This window comes from Armigeres subalbatus, chromosome 1 (assembly GCF_024139115.2).
Source record: "Armigeres subalbatus isolate Guangzhou_Male chromosome 1, GZ_Asu_2, whole genome shotgun sequence".
Lineage (NCBI taxonomy): Eukaryota > Metazoa > Arthropoda > Insecta > Diptera > Culicidae > Armigeres > Armigeres subalbatus.
Genome location: NC_085139.1, coordinates 177,959,608 through 177,980,040, shown reverse-complemented (window position 1 = coordinate 177,980,040; position 20,433 = coordinate 177,959,608). Strand labels below are relative to the sequence as shown.

General features: G+C 38.5%; 1 protein-coding gene across 3 annotated transcripts in view; it reads left to right on the top strand.

Moving 5' to 3' along the window:
• Window positions 1-20,433, top strand: part of LOC134205563 (uncharacterized) — a 624,943-nt gene that overhangs the window by 574,745 nt on the left and 29,765 nt on the right. For all 3 annotated transcript variants that reach the window (XM_062680895.1, XM_062680894.1, XM_062680896.1), the window contains one exon: window positions 6,892-7,231. In XM_062680895.1, coding sequence (XP_062536879.1) covers window positions 6,892-7,231 — 340 coding nt within the window. The remainder of the gene's footprint in view (window positions 1-6,891; window positions 7,232-20,433) is intronic.

Here is a 20,433-nt window from a genome sequence, read left to right as displayed (position 1 = left end):
TATGGTTAATTGGAAAGCTAGATTAGAGGCAGTGCAATCAAAATTTATCAAATATGCACTAAGACGTCTACCATGGAATAATCCTACTGAGTTGTATCAAACTTATACCTAGATATTTCCTAAATAAGTCGTGTGGGGATGGGAAGGAATTGATTATGCAATCACTCGCCCACTGCAAGCAGAGAACACCTCTGCACTCGCCACGAGTTCATGCGGAATTTTATCGGAATTTTGGGGTTAAGTTCTATGGCAGAGGTTCGTCTTGGTTAACGGAATGCCAATGTGACAGTAATGAAAGAGTGGTATATTCTAATTGAATAACGAAACGAGTGTTTTTTCGTTCATTTCGAATTCTAACAATTACCTGCTAGAACTAGTCAAGTTTTTAGGTATAGGATAGAAGATGGAAATGGTATGAAAGCCCATTTCCAAGCTCAGGAAAATTATTTATGTTCTCGCAGTTGATTCAAAGGTATAAGATTGCTAATGTAAATAGTTTTAATGACTACAGCGCCACTAGCGTTCTAGTACTTATGTTTCTACCGTCCTCGCTCATCCGGTACAGGTCGGACTCGATTATCCAGGGACTCGATTATCCGGAATTTTAGACTCGATTATCCGGAGTATTTTTTTTCCTCGATTTTTTTAATTTTTATTTTTAAATTTCAATATTATAATATACAATACGATTATTTTAACAATATGGGACGTATCAAGGTTGTTCGAGGGGGTTGAAAAGAGGCTATTTTGTATATTGAAATTTGACTATAGGCTTCTATGTCAAATCCATGAATTCAAATGAATATATTACTGCCATATTCATACAAAATATTATTATATGAAGAAACATGAACGTAGCTGGAATGGTAGGGACTGCAGTAGGGGTGTTTTAACTATTCAATCTTAATTCCATGATTAAACTACTTTCTCTAGAACATGTCCACAAACTTCTCGCTTCAAGTACTTTCCCGTGGAAGTCTGTTTTCTCTTTTTTCTGCCATGTAATTTCTTGATCGATTGTCAATTAAGCTGTTGCATTTGAGACAACATCTTCAGATTTGCTATTTATATCAATCCAATGTGGTTCCAAAATTGATGGAGCAGTCACTCATTCGACACATGAAAGCGAAACCTCGCCGCCATAGTTTGGGTGCATAACAAGGATGGCAGAATTCGCTTTTAATATATATTAACGACGATAGACAAGAAGCCTCAAGTTTTTTCGATCATATCAAGACATGAAAAAAATAATTGCTCATCACCTGATACAAATGCCAAAAAAGGCAGAGAAATATTTCCCCCAACGACGTTGTGATAAAACGGTTTGTTTTAGTACAATTGCCATTGAGGACCATGAGTAAAACAAGCAGAAATGCATAATCAGAACCGATCTCCTTACAATTGGAGGTTTTGTAAAGGAATTTATCTTGCAGAATCCATTAATTTCGTAATGCAAAAATCAAACTTTTTATATCAATCATTTTAAAATTGTGTATGGATTGTCACACTTATGTAATTTATGGACGTTCATTTAGGTAAGCAGAGTTTAGGTTTAGTTAACAACTTCAGCAAAACCAAATTGTTAGTTGTGAACACGGCGACCCCTTCCAGCTTCCAGAGGAAATCTCCCAAATTATCTTTAAATTTTTAACATTATTTTAGATGGCTAGCAGATTCATAGTATTATATACCGACCGTCTATGGTCAGCGAATTGAGGTGATGTCTGTGTTTTTGAGTGCACAAAATCTAACCCATTTTGCGGTACTTATCCTTATCCTTATTTGCTTCCAACTGGTTGCATTTAATGGGAAATCCTGTTTCCTATTGGACACAATCCACGCACTTCTACACCAAGGGACCAAAATTTCAAACTAAAAATTAGGATCCAATATCTGTAGGTCAGGAAAACATACATATTGAATTACAAGAAAAACATTTCTTCCACTGAAAAATGTTTTCGGAACATTGTTTAATAGCCAATCAAAGTAGCAGACTTTTAGTTTAAAAAAAAGACTCCCTAATCATTTTTTTTACAAATGTGCTCTATCGCACCTATTTGGGTGGAAATGTATTGATGAATACGTAATTAAATACAGTTTTAAATGATATTTTTGTGTGCACATTGTATTGCTTCGAAAATTTTAGTTTACATGAAATATTTGTACTTTAAAAACAGTGACATTGAAATGGTGTCGCGTTACGAAAATAGTCGTATAATTGATACTAGACAAAAGGTACAAACATTGGAAAAGTAATATTTTGGATTCTCTTAGTACTCGTCAAGAATTTTCTTTTCGTGTATTAAGATCCAAAATCGGACCATTTTCCATAAAGTGTATGGTCCGAAATATGGTGTCGCGTTACGCGAATTGAATGTGCTTCTGTAATAAGGGATAAAATGCTTTCGGTTTATTGATACAGTATCACAATGGTTTCTTTCAAGTAATTTAGGGCTTGTACATGAATAACGTAACAAAACAACGTAACGTAACTCTCCATACTACAAAAAATAGGTTACCATACAAAAATGTTACGGAGTGGTGGGAAATTACAAATGTTTGGTGTTTGGTGACCCCTTTGGGGTCGTCCGTTAATAAGTCACGTGAAACTGAGTTTTTTTTATCGAATAAATTGTGAGGCTTTTTGCCTTTCTCGTACAACAAAGTTGTACCGAAAGGCTATATGATTGCTTCAAAAAAGAACTTTTGATAGAAGGCCCGGAGACCCATAGTGTTATATACCGATCAACTCAGCTCGACGAACTGAGGTGATGTCTGTATGTGTGTATGTATGTATGTGTGTGTGTGTATGTGTGTATGTGTACAAATTTTGTAGACACATTTTTTGAAACTTAGCATTATACGATTTACTCGCAACAAGTTGCATTCGACGGGAAATGCGGTCCCATTGTTTGCTATTGAAAATTGGCTCGATCGGACATTGCATTTTGGAATTATTGAAAAATCATTGTTTTTCCCCCTTGGAAAAAAAATTCAAAACCAAAAAAAAAATTTTTTTCCGGAAATGATGGCGATGCATTTTAACTAATGCAAAAACATGCAAAATGATCGAAAAAATGTGATCTATTCTCCTAAAGAGCTTTTTTGACCTTTCTAATGTGATTCTAACAATATATTTTATAATGCACGAGAAAGGCATCATCACTGCTAGGTGGATTAATATGGGTTTTAATTCTCTCTCTTTTCCACGCAATATGCCACTCATATAAATAAACGTAACTAACAGTTTGCTGACGAACACGGTTTCCTTCTACCATGTCACGAACCGTCAAACTTGTTTGTGGATGCCAAGTATGATTATATTTTTTCAATGGTTCGTTTATTTGAAAGGCTCATCTGACGTGAAGCGTTACGGAGCCGCAGTTATGTTTTTTAATACAAGTTTTATCTTGATTTTTAAATATATTTTTAGCTTTGAGCAACCGAAAGACTCGTGTTTTTTTTTTTCATTTAATTTGATGATTTTTATTATTTGAGTTAATTTTCCTTTCGTTCGCTCTTACTAGCTCGGCATTTTTTATTCTTTCAAAGAAGATGCGTCAATTTAGTCGATATTTCATCTTAAAAACTTTAACAGAGATTTTCACAGTCAATATCGGTGAAATAATTTAAGAGTGTTGGTCACCGGTAGTCGAAAATATAATAAATTGCGTCAGGCAAAAAAACTTCACCAAACCAATGCAAGAATAAGGGCCTATCGAAAAAGGTTAACAGAGAGTTGCTGAGTGATAAATTGAAAAAAAAATCCATTTTATGTTAATCGAGATGAACCAGCATTGGGCCTGTTCGTTAATAAAGACATATTATATCAGGCATCCTAATGAACTTCGCTTTGACCTGAATGAATATACAATAACAAGACAATTAAATTACACCATGATATAAACACTATTTTCAAAATTGAGTATTTATTTTCTGAGTAGTGTAAAGGGTAAAGCGTAAAGATTGAAAATGTAGTTAAAAGTAGTGCACTCAGGGCACGACGCATACGTTCTTGTGATAAACATTGGTTGAGACATGAGACGTATTCCAATCTTTACGGAAATAAATGAAAAGTTGAAAACAGACAATAGAAACGTAGAATAAAAAAACAACAGAAATATTCCTCTTCAACATTGCTGAGCTTCTTGGGCCATCATCACCTTTCAAAATGGTTAACTTAGAAAAAAGGCAATATAGAACATTTCAGTGTAAAAAAAACTCACTTTTAGGGGGATCGATCATCTGACCATGTACTTAAAAACCGATCCGGGTCATACTTGGGTGTGACTAATATAAAAATAGGAAAACCCATTACCATTTAATTTGTTTCTAAAACTGAATATGTGATACGAATGGAATTGGTTCAGTTCCATATTTGTTGCCGGTTAGTCCCTCAAATTTTAATAACTGAAACTCCAGATCGTAACCACCAACTCGAACTACATTCAACGATAGATAATGTGATAATATTCTGTGTCGAATATAACGTGTCGCATCGAAATCGGCTGAAATTACGTATTCTATCAACGATAAACACGTTTGCGTAACGCGACACCATTTGCAGGAGACTGTTTGTTGATCAGCGTAACGCGGCGGTGTTCATATCAATTCAGTAATTTTCATTATAATTTCCGTTTTTCCTGTGAATTTAATTCACAGCCTCATTTCTGTTGATGTATACGAGAAATGATTAGAATAAATCGAGACTCCAAACCGTATACCAGAGCTGAAAAACGCAATTGCATTTCAAAATGCGAAAAAGTGCAATTCAGCAATGGTGTCGCGTTACGAAATGCAGCGCGCTATATTTATCATATTCAAAGCGAAAAATATCAAAATGAATATTCTATCAGAAAGGAAATTTAGTGAGGATAATTTTACACCTGTTTAATCATATGTCCCCGAGGCTAATTTTCGAAAGCAGACCTAATTTCTCGCTGAAAGTCGACTCCTCATGGTGTCGCGTTACGCTGGAATGTGTCATTGAAGCATTGTTTAGTATTGATAATTTCATGGATCGGACAATGGACTCAAAAGAAATAAAGGCAAACATACTATTTATTGTACACAAATCTTAAATAGTCTAGCTATTTTATTGACACCTATTGCCAACCATCAAGTTGCATTAAAATGGGAATCCTGTCTTATCATTTCATATTGAAAATTGACTGAATCCGACTATGGACTCAAATGTTTTGGCAAAAATACTATTTTTCCATATTACACCAGAAAGTCACCGATTCCGCTAGGTGGATTAATCAATGTTTTTCTCAAATAAATTTTGACTACACCACTGCAAATAAAATAAAACAATTTTCTGTTATTTAATTGCAAATTTGATTTTTTTTGTGGTGATTCGATTATCCGGAGGATTCGATTATCCAGAGTGAAAATAAAATCGGTACTGCGGATAATCGAGTCCGACCTGTATTTAAAAAAAATCCATTGTCTTTCTTAGGAGATCCTAAAACATATTTCGACCCTTTCATCGGAAGTGTCTAAACTTTTTAAATAATTACCGCCCTCTAACGATGCTTCTTTCTTAGATATTTGTAATTATTTCATGTGAAATTGACAAATTATTCCTTTTTCACCTTCTTTTTCTGAAGGTATTTCTTCCCACCAAGCTACCCAGGGAAATTTACCCCGTGGATTTTTCATCATTTAATAGACATTTTGCACATTTCATACATATTATCGTTTGCGATTTCTTATGATGGTGGTTTTTATAAAATTCATTATTTATGTTTTTACTCTCATGAAATGTATTTCCTGAACAATTTCTCGCCAATAAATTCAGTTCCAATTGCTGCGCTCAAAATAAGTAACAAAACTGTGTTATTTCCGATCACCAAAAATGATTCCTAGAGAAAAATCTACCTGGAAATTTTTCCGACAGTAAATAGTTTTTAATTGGTGGTGTCTCAGAATTCGTATGTTGTTCATCAATAGGATGCAAAAACATGCATTTGCATACTAAAGTAAGCTAAAGTTCTCAGGAAGAAAACTTGAGAGTTCTGATGGAGTATATTCAGTGGTTCTGAATATGCAATCTCAAGTTAGCCTTTCGATTGCGAGCAAAGGCAATCCGCAGTTGGCGAGTTCGATTCTCTGCCCGGTCCAGGATTTTTTCGGGTGGGCACTATATTAGGTCAAATCGTTATTTAGGGCCGTTATTTTCGAACAAGGATTCAGAATATATGAAAATCTCATTTTGGCCAAAAATGCCACATATGCAGTATCTCAAACAAACGGTTCAGTTGGAATAAAGAGCCATCGAAGAAGAAAAAAAAGGGTTGAAGAAGAAGAATATGCGATACTGTAGAACTAGTCAATTTTTGACGTGTGACACCTAAGAATTTAAATCCTCTAATGAAGGCGTAAAATCACACTCAAACAAAAAATCCATTATCCGCCCAAAAAACCGCGTAAAATCTTACTCCCAATAAGGAAATTCTACTAAATATAATTTAATTTATTGTTATTCATGTTTTGGCTATACATTCAGATTTGGCGTATTATCTGGTGTATTACTCAGTCGCATTTCAAACAATGGCTTGATCTTTGCACATCACTAAAAGTCGACTGAATAATAAACATTATGGAAAAGAATAAAACTTGCTGTATAAATAGATATTCTCCTGAAAAGCTAGAATGAAGGTTTACGTTGATATCAAGGCAAGACCTTTAACAGTTATATGGATTAAATGAACCGTCAACGCTACGTACTGCGAAACACCTGATTTTTATGCAATCTATTGCATTTTACCCACATCTTACTTGTCGTTCTTCATTGTCGGCTTTGTTTTGTTGTTTGCAACCAGACTAACTAAAATTTTCATCAATTTTCTTCTCTGTTTTCCCTTCTTACCAATCTATTCGCAACAGCGAACAAGAAAGCCAAACTCATCACTGGCGGCGGCGGCGGCAGCAGCAGCAACGGAAACGGTCTCGTGAGCCCCACGACCAGCAACGGCAGCGCAGCAACCAAGACGGGAGCGATAGTCGATGATCAGTACTACGGCCAGCAACAGCTCTACCAGTCGCGCTCGAACTCCGCTCTCTCGTCGTCCAGTCACGGTCCGAATCTGGTGAACAAACAGCTCGTACTGCCATTCGTCCCGCCGGCCTTCCCGAACGGATCCGCCGACGGTTCCAACCACCTGATCAAACCGTCCGAATATCTTAAGAGCATCAGCGACAAACGGTCCAACGCTGGCTCCCAGAGGTTAGTACGCGAATCGTTAGTCGTTCTAGTTGTTAGTCATTTCGAATCGGTTCGAAGGCGTGTGCGTGTTCAAACGGTTTGATGTAGTTCGCTAAGATCACATGTTTCCGAAATCAAGCCTTATTTTGTGCATATCGGTTCGAAGGTGAAGTGTTATAAGATACTGATTTGCTCCACTTGTAATTCGAACTCGAAGACAACAAGTTATTGACCGGTAATTGCACACGCAGAAGAGAAAAAAAGTTACCAACTTTCATCGCAAATTCGGTCACAAATTTAAACTTTTCCCAACGCAGAGCGGCAAATAATAATCTACAGGAAAGAAGAGAAGACAAAACGCCATGAATTTCAGTGATTTCAATCGTGGAAATTGTGAGTGAGAGTGCCTTATCGTGGAGCATTAAACATCGGCGTTGAAATCTGCAAATGTGCGTGTTTGTTAGGGTGTCCCAAACAAAATTCATAATTTAAGAACAGTGCATTTTTCGACAAAACTACAATTCCATAGGTAAAATGATGCCCCATGATACTTAGAGTTTGTATTATTATTGAGATCATATGATAAATATGCAGAATCTGTATAAAACGTGACATATACAAATTTGCTTTTATAACAATCGAGTCAATTGTTTGCAAACTGCAGCATAAACCTTTTCAACAAAGCAAAAAAAAAATTTTTTTAGAGGAAAAGAAACCCGATTTTTTTCAATTGTTTGAATATTCCTCAAAACAGTTTCTATTCGTTGTTCGATATTTCTAGCAAGTACACTGTAATTAACTTTTTCTCGCTTACAAAATCATTTTGGAATTGTAAATATTGCATGGTACTGACAAGCACATGTTTAAGAATGAAGCTTTTTCGACTCAAATAATGACCAAACAGATTGACACATTCTTTGTAAAAATATGTGAAGAGAAAATCTGGAACGAGATGAGAAATTCATCGAAATACGATTAAGCAAGTTTCGGATACCCTAACAATCCCAACATCTGTTTCTCTCCGTGTCATTTCGGGGAAATTTCCGCAGCCTGTGAAGTGAAATTAACTCCAACAAATTCGAGTTGAGACCCCCGTAGACGGTCTGCTGGATGGTCTGTGCTAGAAAAAAAGAGAAGGGTGAAAACGAGAAAAGTCCAGTGAATGGTACAGTGATGATGGTGTGAGTGTCTGCTTGGTTGGCATTGGATCGAATTATTAGCATCTATTGATAATTTTATTACAATTTCAACCATAATTCTCTACGCGCCATACTCTGTCTCTCTCCTTCCGTACCTCAATGTGTAACCGCTCGCTTACCGCAAGATAGACAGAAGTGAAGTAGTGGACGGGAAACCACTGTGGTCGAGTGCGGGATTGGGTATTTCCGAGTACTTCAACGGTCTATGTCGCATTGGAAGGAAATATACGAAGCATTCACTGGGTCCAGAGTGTATGTGATCAAATTATCCATGGAGCCGTAAGTCAAAGTTTGTCAATTGGAGTTTTACGATTGGATCACGAACCATTCTGGAGGAACAATCCGAGGCCGATAACTCCAGTCATCTTTCATGTCATCATTCGTTTCTATCTGATCAACACGAGGTATTTTTATATAAAGAAAAAAATAATCCCGTTATTGTTTTAAAATTGGAATAAGTAAAATAGTGAGGCAGTTACTTATCATGATTATTTAATTTTTAATGTGTTTCTGATGTTCTAAGAATTCCCCGAATGCAATTTTCTCGAATGTAACAATTCCCCAAATGAAACAATTCCCCGAAAATAAAGTATTTCCTGCAAAAACATTTTTGCAATCGACTGAATGCATACGAAGAGAGCAGCATTCAAAGATACGTTTAAGAGTTTCTTATTGGATATTATCAGCTCAAGATCTTTTGATAGTATTTGATGCTCTTGGTCCAGCAATTGCGATTGAAAGTAGGTATTATGGTAAATATTTTTCTATATTTGAATAAAACTCCTTTCAATTGTATACCCTCTTAAGAAATATAAGACAATGGTGGATGTGAATCATTTTTATCAAAAATAACGCGTTTGCTCGGAACCTGGCAATGATGAATGTAATTCTTTCTTTAAAAAGAGTGCATCTGCTCGGAATAATACAATGGTAATACAATGGTCCCTTCTTTAGAATTAAGTGTTTCCCACAGAATAATGAATGTTATAATTTTTCCTTTAATAATATTTATCTGCCTGGAATAAGATAATTGTAGATTATTATTCAGACTAAGGCCGAAGTGGCCTGTGCGGTATATGAGAGTCTTCTCCATTCGGCTCGGTCCATGGCTACGCGTCGCCAACCATACAGTCTACGGAGGGTCCGCATGTCATCTTCCACCTGATAGATCCACCTTGCCCGCTGCGCACCTCGCCTTCTTGTGCCCGTCGGATCGTTGTCGAGAACCATTTTCACCGGGTTACTGTCCGACATTCTGGCTACGTGCCCGGCCCGACTCTACGACACTACCCATAATTCCATTACCCATAATGCTATTACCCCGAAGGCCACTACCCCGAACGCCATTACCCATAATGAGTCACTACCCCGAATGCCAGTACCCCGAATCAGTCATGACTTCAAGTTTATAGTTTATTTCTTTAAAAAGCGTAAATCAAAAGAAGTTTATTTAGAATTCATGTGAATAATAATTACTTGTTTTTCAATTTATTCAACAGTAAAGCAACTTCAGTCGAGCAAATTACATATTTTTCACGAGGATTTTGATGGTATCGTAAATAAAAGCAATTGTTTACCTCGGGCCACAAGGGTATCCAAGGGTTGTTCTCTAGAGGCATCGTTTTTCGAGCAATACCAAATTACGTGATGTCATCGTAACCGGCTCCACACCTACATAAGTTGCTATCGACAATGTTTATTCTGTAGAGATGTGCGTTTTTTGAAACCTTTTTAATAATGAATTTGAATTAACATATAAAGGGGTCTTTGATACCTTTATATTACCATGCAGAGTTCCTACTATTTGTTTATTTGAGAAGCCATTCTGGTTTGATCTAATCTGTCCATAGTGACGTGCAATCAATTATGTGAAGAAGTGACTACGGAAACCATCATGACTTTTGGTTGCGCGACAATCTTCGTGGTAAGCATGCGGAACGAAGAAACCGAATAGCGTTGAACCTGGCGAACGCGTTCATTTTAAGAAGGCATTATCTCTTCTTCCTGCTTCATAACGGGCAAACACGTTCATTTAAAGAAGGCATCATATCGAGTAAACACTTTATACCGGGAAATCACGTTCACTTAAAGCAGGCAATATTTCCACTGTTCGGCCTTATACTGGGAAAATTCGTCAATAAAAAGAAAGCATTATCAACTATGTTCCCCTCAAATCGGACTAACGCGTTTATTTAAAGAAGGCAGCATCTCCTATGTTTGCCTTAAGCCGGACAAATTCTTTAATTTAAAGAAGATGTTATCAGCTCGGCTCGGCAGGCAAATGCATTCATTTAAAGAAGGCATCATCTACTCTCTTTACCATATACCGGGCAAATGCGTTCCTTTAAAGAATGCGTTTTCAACTCAGTTCGCAACCGGGCAGTTGCATTCATTAAAATAATCATCTACTCATTTACTCTGTTCATCTTATCCCGGGAAGATGCGTACATTGAAAAAGGCATTATCAGCTATGTTCGCCTTAAACCGGGTAAACACGTTCATTAAAAGAAGGCTTTATCTCCTTTATTCGCATTGAAGGCATCATCTTCTCTGTTCGCCTCAAAATGAGCAAACACGTTCATTTTAAGCAGGCAAATCTCTTTTTTTCTGCTTTCATAGAATAACTCTTCCCCAGATAATAATGGCATAGAATGATAGTTAAAGTTAATTAGACAGAAAAATAAAAATGTTGGTTAAATAGAACCTTTATTGCCTTTCTCTAAGTAACTCTAAGTAGTACACTGGCCCCACAATCATGGTTCACACACCAATATGAGTCATTTCCATTTAACGAATGTGCAAAATGGAGTGACTAGTTATTGTTACAAAGTGACCCATATATGTGGGATCAGTGTATATACTTTTATTATTTTCAAAGATTGTCATTTTACGATTCATCAGTATCTGTAGGTGTTATAAATAATGCTGGAAAAAACTACAGATTCGGAATGTATTCGGGGTAATGGCCTTTCGGAGTAATGGATTTTGGGGTAGTGTCCCATTCGGGGTAATGACTTTCGGGTTATTGTCCCATTTGGGGTAGTGGCCTTCGGGGTAATGGCATTCGGGGTACTGGGATTCGGGGTACTGGGGTGGAGCCGCCCGGCCCACAGCAGTCGTCCGATTTTCACGGTGTGAACGATGGATGGTTCTCCCAGCAGCTCACGCAACTCGTGGTTCATTCGCCTCTTCCACGTACCGTCCGCCATCTGCACCCCACCATAGATGGTACGCAGCACTTTCCTTTCGAAAACTCCAAGTGCGCGTTGGTCGTCCACAAGCATCGTCCAGGTCTCGTGTCCGTAGAGGACTACCGGTCTAAAGAGCCTTTTGTAGATTGTCAGTTGCTGGTATCATTTTCGGCAGTCACCAGTGCAGTGCCCAAGTACACAAACTCTTCTACTACCTCGATTTCGTCACCACCGATGCAAACTCGAGGTGAGTGGCTCACATTGTCTTCTCTTAAACCCCTTCCTATCATGTACTTCGTTTTCGACGTGTTGATGACTAGTCCGATCCGCTTAACTTCCGTCTTCAGTATGATGTAGGTTTCCTTCATCTTCTCAAAGTTACGTGCCATAATATCTACGTCATTGGCGAAGCCAAATAGCTGGACGGACTTATTGAAAATTGTACCACTCGTGTTAATCCCTGCTCCTCGTATTACCCCTTCCAAAGCGATGTTGAATAGCAGACACAAAAGACCTTCACATTGTCTTAACCCTCTGCGCGTTTCGAAGGGACTCGAGAATGCCCCTGAAACTCGAACTACGCACATCACCCGATCCATCTTCGCTATGACCAATCGTGTCAGTTTATCCGGAAATCCGTGTTTGTGCATTAGCTGCCATAGCTGGTCCCGATCGATTGTATCATATGCGGCTTTGAAGTCGATGAATAGATAATTGTAAATGTGATCCACTTAAAAAAGGCATTTTTACGAGGTAAGGAAATGGTAGATGTGGTACCTTCTTCGGAAATAGGCGTTAGCTCGAGATAAGGCAAAAGGGAATGAGCTTCACTTTTTAGATGTAGGCGTTTGCTCGGAATAAGGATGAAAGTAATTTATCATTTCGATGCGGCCGAATTTTGGCCTTAATTTGGCTTAATACTGGGAGATGCTATCATCTGAATAAGATATTATCTCCTCCCTTCGTCTTATACCGAGCAAAAGACATTGCGTTCATTATTCCGAGCAAACGTATTCATTTAAAGAAAAGAATTATCTCCTCACTTCGCTTCATATCAGCCGAACGCATTCATTCAAACAAAGCATTGTCTTCTCTCATTGCTTCGTCTTCTTCGTCAATAGCTCAACATTCCATCTGAAACTTCTATAACTATTTTAATATTATTTCCACAGTTATTAATTGAAAGTTTTTCTTGCATGAATATCTTGTGTGGCGATACAAAGGATACACTGTGCTCAAGGAGCCGAAAATTCTTCCCACCTAAAAGCATCTAAGGCCGAACCGAGAATCAAACTTGCAACATGCATTCGAGGAGTTGTTACATTTGGGGAATTGTCGTACAATCGTATCTACGTATATTGAACAAATTATTATTCAGTCTAGAACTGAAAGTCTCTTCAATTAGGATTTTAACAAACTAATAGGGTGCAGGGATTGCACAAATCGCTCTCAACGATAACAGAGAGGCAAAAAACTCTTCGTATCATAACAAGCAGAGTGTAAAACAATCGAAAATTTTTGATGAAGTCCACCTTTCTTCATTTGTCAGCTCACTTCTAGACACATTAATAGTCGGCTTTGGACTGTCAATATTCGGTTGAATATTTCTGCACATTCTATAAATTGATAAATTATCTGCAATCTGAACAGTGAACACGTTTCAAATAAGTAAAGTAATTTATTAATTCTTTTGAGTGTCTTTATATTTTTCACTACTACTAGAATGTATAGTTTTTTAATTCATAAACCATTCTTTGGAATATTTTTTGTGATGCTCGTTCTTTATGGCATTTATAAATTTACTCTAGGCTGCCAAAATTTCGGAATAACTTTGAAAATGAAAGATTGATTTTAGATTTTAATAATGTTTCTCTAAAACCCAGTGTTCTCTGCCAAGCAAAATATTTCAATACTTTTATAAAACCACGCTCAGCCACGCTTAGTCAAGATGACTAAGCCAGGGCTCATCAATTATTCCAAGAATAAAGACGTTGGTACCGTACGGCCCAGAACCACCCACGACGACTGTCCGTGAGGTGACTGTGAGTTTTTTTTTGTGTTGCTGAAAACTCAATAGCTAGCCGACCATAGGATTGTCGGATACTCTCTTCTGTCCTCAGTTGGTCAAGGCTGGATCACAATAGCGCGTTGCGCTAGCATTGCGTTAGCCTGACCCGTTGTTTTGAAAATGGCAATTTCCTTATCAACCAGCACAATAGTGCGTCGTGGGTTGCGCGTTGTTGTATTAAATGTTCTAAAACAACCGCGTCACAGCGTCGGTCGCGACGGTTTTGAAAATATTTAAATTTAGCGCGTTGGCGCTGACGAAAATCAAGCAAATAACCAGGGTTCGTAATGCTCACTCAATCTCAGGAGCACAGAATACTCCCTCACGAATATTTTCGGGAATAAATCGCTTTTCGAAAAAGAAAAACAGCCTGGAAAGTGATAACCATTTTTCGCTCACTTCGATTGCCGCCAAACTTTGGTTTGCTCTTTTTCTTTCATATTCGAGTCTTTTTGTGGCATCATCAATGCAAATGGTAGTAGCTTATGTAGAACAAATAACCTAATGCTTTCATACAGATAGCGTGGTGCTGTGGCTAGAGTAAGTGCATCCCTTCGGCTATTATTGTTACTATTCTGGGTTCGAATCCCGGCGCGGCCTTACAATTTTGTAATTGCTCTGCGATAAAACCAATAAATATCGAGATATCGACACTTAAATTTTCATTGCTAAGATTTTCAAAATTTATTAACAATGGTTCATAAAAAAAATTAAAACGAATTTGAAGTGAATCAAAACATGCTATTTGTCTGGACATCAGATCTAAAGATCCGTACATAATTTATAATTCAACCTAGTTTTAAATCTTATCTAGTGGTTTTCTCAAGACTTTCAGATATTCACTAAAAAAATTGTAAATCACATTTTTATTTTATTTTATCTACTTTGTCGTTTCTTAGTTTTTTCCTTGAGGATTTAATAAACTTGATGCGATATTTTCCTTTTCTCTATTTTCTACAAAAAAAATCCATCTCGATCTCGATCCATAATTTCACTTGTAAGGAATTTCTTATACCTTCAGATATTTAGGAATTTTTCCAGGAATTCGTCCAAGTATTTCCCCAGGAATTTCTCCAGGAAGTTTTCCGCGGAATTGTCCTGGAATTCTTTCCGGACTTCACTCGGAATTTACTCCAGAATTTGATTCGGAAGTTAATTTAAGAGTTCCTCTAGGAATCTACCAAGAGTTCTTCCAGGAATTTCTTCAGAACAAACCCCCGGAAATTCATCCGGTAATTTCTTCAACAACTTATCTGGCAAAACTTTCAGGGTTTCATATGGGAGTTTCTCCCTTAATTCCTTCTGGTATTTTTCCGGAAATTCCTTCAGAAATTTCTCCGGAAATTCCTTCAGTAACTTCTCCAAGAATTATTTCAGGACTTCCTTGTAGGAGTTCCTTCGGAAGTTCTTGTGGTAGTTCCTCCGGGAGCTCCTTCAAGGTTTTTTTCAAGAGTTCCTCCGGGAATCCCTCCTGGAACTTGACAGGGATTTCCTAAAGGATATTTGGCAGTAGTCATTTGGAATTCATTCAAGCTTTCTTTCAAGAATTTATTTAGGCTTTCCTTAGGAATTTATCTACAAATTCATCCAGTAGTTCCTCCAAGAACTTCTCTGGGAATTCCTGCGGGAGGTCCTATAAGAATTCTTCCAGGAGTTCCTCCTAGAATTCTTATGGAAGTTCATCCGGGAATTCTTACGAGAGTTCCTCCGGGCTCCAGTACTTCCTCCGGAATTCTTCCTGTAGTTCTTCAAAAAATTCCTCTAGAAGTTAGACCGGCAATTTCCCGAGAATTTCTTTGAGATTTTCTCCGGGATTTCCTCAGAGGAACACCCGGAAGATCTGACGGTGAAACTCCCGGAGGAATACTCGTAGAAAATGCCGGTGGATCTCCCGGAGGAATTCAAAAAGGAACTGCCGGAGGAATTCCCCTAAGAACTCCCGGAGGAATTTCAGGAGGAAATTCTGGAAGAATTCCTAGAGGACCTCCCGGAGGAACTCCCAGAGAAACTATCGGATGAACTTTGGGAGGAATTTCCAGCTAAATTTCTTAAGAAAGCATAAATGATTTCCTGAAAAAGCCTGAATGATTTTCTGGAAGAGCTACTGCTGGAACTCCCGGAGGAATTTGCTGAGGAACACCCGGAGGAACTGCCAGTGGAATTTCAGAAGGAATTCCCTGAGGAACTCCCAGAGAAAATCTCGGAGGAGCTTTTGGAGGAATTTCTATATAAATTCCTGAAGATGCCCAAATTAATTCCAAAAGAAAGCCTGAATGAATTCTCGGAGGAAATTCTGGAAACCCCCAAAATTCAGAGGAACCCTCGCAGGAACTGTAAAGGAACTGTCAGTGGAACTCCAGGAAGAACTCCCGGAGAAACTCCTGGAGGAACGCGCGTAAGACATCTTGAAGTTTCCACCGGAATTCTTTCAGGATCTCTTCGAGAATTCTAGACCAACATTTGAAAAGGGCGTAACAGCCCAAATTTATTTCTTCTGATTCTTCGTCTCCATATAAACCTTTATATGTGGACGAAAAATCAGAGAGAATAAAATTTTGCTGTTACATCCTTTTCAAATGTTGGTCTAGTATTAATCTAGGAATTCCTCCGAAATTAATTTATTAATTCCATTTGCGGTGTATTTTTGTATAATTCGGTGGAATTTCCGGAGAAATTGTTTGAAATTTTCACAAGAAATTATTCGAAACTCTCATGCAAAAATTAATGAAATTCACACAAGAAATTCGTAGATTTTTCGGGAAATTCTCAAAAGTGTTTATTGGTAATTCTGCGGAATTTCCATGGTGCAATTTTTCAGATTTTTTGGATAATTTCCTGCAGAACTTATGGAGGAGTTCGTAGAAAATTTTTTGGAATAAATAATGATGTAATTTACGGATCAATTCCTCAAAACTCGAACATCCTTCAGTTAGTTTCACTAGAAGACAAACTTTTCAGATTTTATAGGGCACTGCATGGACGAGCTTTATCTCTTGCTCATTGCACAGAAATTAGTTATTAATAAGGTAATAGTTGTCCGTTGCTTTATTGTTGAGGTTGTTGGTGTTCCCCAAAATGTGAGCTACAATGAGGTTACCTTTAGTTTGTATTCTGGGCAATTTCGCCTTAACGAATTAGGCTTATATAATATAGAGCCTAGGAGAAACGCGTATAGGAAATGTAACTCTGCCAACACTGCAGACAATATTCTTCATCAAAGAACAACACATGAAAAGGAAGAAATTGTTTATATTGATAAAATCTTACAATCCGCTTTTTTATAAACAATAGAATTCAACTAACAAAGCAATTTAATTTCACAACCTATACCGTGCTGTGCCCTTATTCCGTTCACCTAAGACAATGCGCTATGTCTAAAAGCTCTAAAAAATAGCCGTTTAGTATTTTGAAGCTGCAATTTCGCTACATAGTGTCATTTTCTATATACAATTGAAATAAAATATGTTGGGATGCATTCATAGACTTAGGCTCCACTAGTGAAAACAAAGTGGTCCTAATTCCAATCATCTGAAATGGCATTGTTCTTAATTCCGTTCATTCGTGTTCCTAATTCCAATCACCCGAAAAACATTTGATTCTTGGAGGTGCTAATACCAGGCATCATTTTTCTCACAAATCCATCTTTTCATTTTTTATAATATTGCAAATAAAAAGCTTAAAATGTAATTTCCTTCCTAATTTAAAATACAATGAATGATATTTCCTTAGTATGTATAGCCAAGTTGACTGTATTTTCGTTTGTTTCACTTACCATTCGAGATGTATTCAACATGAAGATTGATGCTAGCTGCCCAGTTGCATTAGGTACCACAAAAAAGGACAGATACGATTCCTTATCGTAGTTTTACACCTCATCCTCAACGTAATTTTGACTAGAGCCTGGATACTAGGCCTTTAATTCTTACCTGAACCTTCTAAAACAATATCTCTGTTTGTTTAGAATTGTTCGTACCACTGTTTCGTTTAAATTGAATATTCTTTAAAGTTCCGGTTCTTTAAAGTACCGGATAAACCTACTTCTACGCAGTATTCACGGATTTCGGTAAAACATAACCTTATTTGCAGTTCAGAGAGGGTAGAGTTTTTTTTATAGGAATTCGCCAAGAAATTTCCGGATAAAGCGTTTAAACAAGAACGCCGCAATTATGGATTATGCTGTTTAAAACTGTCCGTATTCTTCGGAAACTCTTTCTTAACATTGTCCAGTATTCACTTTATAAATCATCATTAAAACATTAACAGAAAAAACTGTACTTTCCCGGCACGAGTTGAAAAAGGTTCCATAATTTTTTGAGTAGAGTCGTTAACGGAATTCCTTTCGGTCTGCCTGCTGCGGGATAGAATTTCAAATGTTCACCATTCATATGGTTTCATGCAGGCTTGTAAAATGTCATCTGCATGTCATTTGACTAATTTGCTTATAACTTTCTTTAGAAGCCAAATTTAGTTCATAATTTTAGATGTACTCATAAGTTCATAAGTTCTAGGAAAATTATACAAACGAATGCAAATGACATTTTACAACACTGGTTTCATGTACGATGTACCTTTTCTTGATCATAGATTATATTCTCAAACACGGAATTTTTGGATGGATTCCAAACCCAATGAACGGAATAAGGAACGAGTAGTTTTAGATGTACCCTTATTCCGGTCAAGATATTTTTCACTTTTCAGCATTTTCTATCGGGAAAATACAGGCAACAATTTGGTAATACGCTATAATGTTACCTGTTTTGTCTTGTTATGCTACTGTGTTTGAAATCCAGGGCAAATTTTCACTTAAAAATGCTTAAATATTATGACAGACGTTCTTAGCAAGTGGGTTAATGAAAACAGTCAAAATGGCGCTCGTAGTGACGACCAACAAATTTTGTTTAAATTTTCACTATAAATCGCTAAAAATGACGTGGTTTCGTCTTGCGGAGTCCAAAGTACGTACGATTTCCAGCCACTATGCGTCTCCGAATTTCTCTACTGGTGTCATTTTCGGCAGTCACCAGTGAGCCCAAGTACACAAATTCTTCTACCACCTCGATTTCGTCACCACCGATGCAAACTCGCGGTGGGTGGCTCACATTGTCTTCCCTTGAATCTCTGCCTATCATGTACTTCGTCTTCGACGTGTTGATGACTAGTCTGATCCGCTTGGCTTCCCTCTTCAGTCTGATGTAGGCTTCCTCCATCTTCTCAAAGTTACGTGCCATAATATCTATATCGTCGGCGAAACCAAATAGCTGGACGGACTTATTGAAAATTGTACCACTCGTGTTAATCCCTGCTCTTCGTATTACCCCTTCCAAAGCGATGTTGAATAGCAAACACGAAAGACCATCACCTTGCCGTAACCCTCTGCGGGTTTCGAAGGGACTCGAGAATGCCCCTGAAACTCGAACTACGCACATCACCCGATCCATCGTCGCTTTGATCAATCGTGTTAGTTTATCCGGAAAACCGTGTTCGTGCATTAGCTGCCATAGCTGGTCCCGATCGATTGTATCATATGCGGCTTTGAAGTCGATGAATAGATGATGTGTGGGCACGTTGTATTCGCGGCATTTCTGCAGTACTTGGCGAATGGCGAACACCTGGTCCGTGGTGGAGCGTTCGCCCATAAATCCCGCCTGGTACTGCCCCACGAACTCCCTTGCAATTGGTGCTAGTCGACGGCATAAAATTTGGGAGAGTACCTTGTAGGCGGCGTTCAGCAATGTGATTGCGCGGTAGTTGCTACAATCGCCCTTTTTGTAGATGGGACACACGACACCTTCCATCCACTCCTGCGGCAAAACTTCCTCCTCCCAAATCTTGGTAATGACCCAGTGCAGCGCTCTAGCCAGTGCCTCACCACCGTGTTTAAATAGCTCTCCTGGTAGTTGGTCAACCCCAGGGGCTTTGTTGTTCTTCAGCCGGCTAATCTCCTCCTGGATTTCCTGGAGATCCGGAGCCGGTAGAATTATGTCCTGCGCGCGTTCTCCCAGGTCCATCACCATACCGCCATCTTCGTCTGCCACATCGCCATTCAGGTGCTCTTCGTAGTGCTGCCGCCACCTTTGGATCACCTCACGCTCGTTCGTAAGAAGGTTCCCGTTTATGTCCTTACACATATCAGGCTGTGGCACGTGGCCCTTACGTGAACGGTTTAACTTCTCATAGAACTTTCGTGTGTTATTAGCGCGGTACAGTTGCTCCGTTTCTTCACGGTCTCGATCTTCCTGCTGGCGCTTTTTCCTCCGGAAAATCGAGTTTTGTCTGTTCCGCGCCTGTTTATATCGTGCCTCGTTCGCCCTCGTGCGGTGTTGCAGCAATCTCGCCCATGCTGCATTCTTCTCTTCCACTAACTGCTCACATTCGCCGTCATACCAGTCGTTTCTCTGATCCGGGGCACCGTGCCTAGTGCAGCGGTTGCGGTGCTACCAATGGCGGATCGAATATCTCTCCAGCCATCTTCAAGAGATGCTGCGCCTAGCTGCTCTTCCGTTGGAAGTGCCACTTCCAGCTGCTGCGCGTATTCTTGGGCTAGTCTACCGTCTTGTAGCCGCCCAATGTTAAGCCGCGGCGTCCGACTTCGACGCGTGTTATACACCGTCGAGAGTTTTGAGCGCAGGCATACTGCAACGAGGTAGTGGTCGGATTCAATATTCGCACTGCGGTAAGTGCGGACATTCGTGATGTCGGAGAAGAATTTACCGTCGATTAGAACGTGATCGATTTGGTTTTCCGTTTCTTGGTTGGGTGATCTCC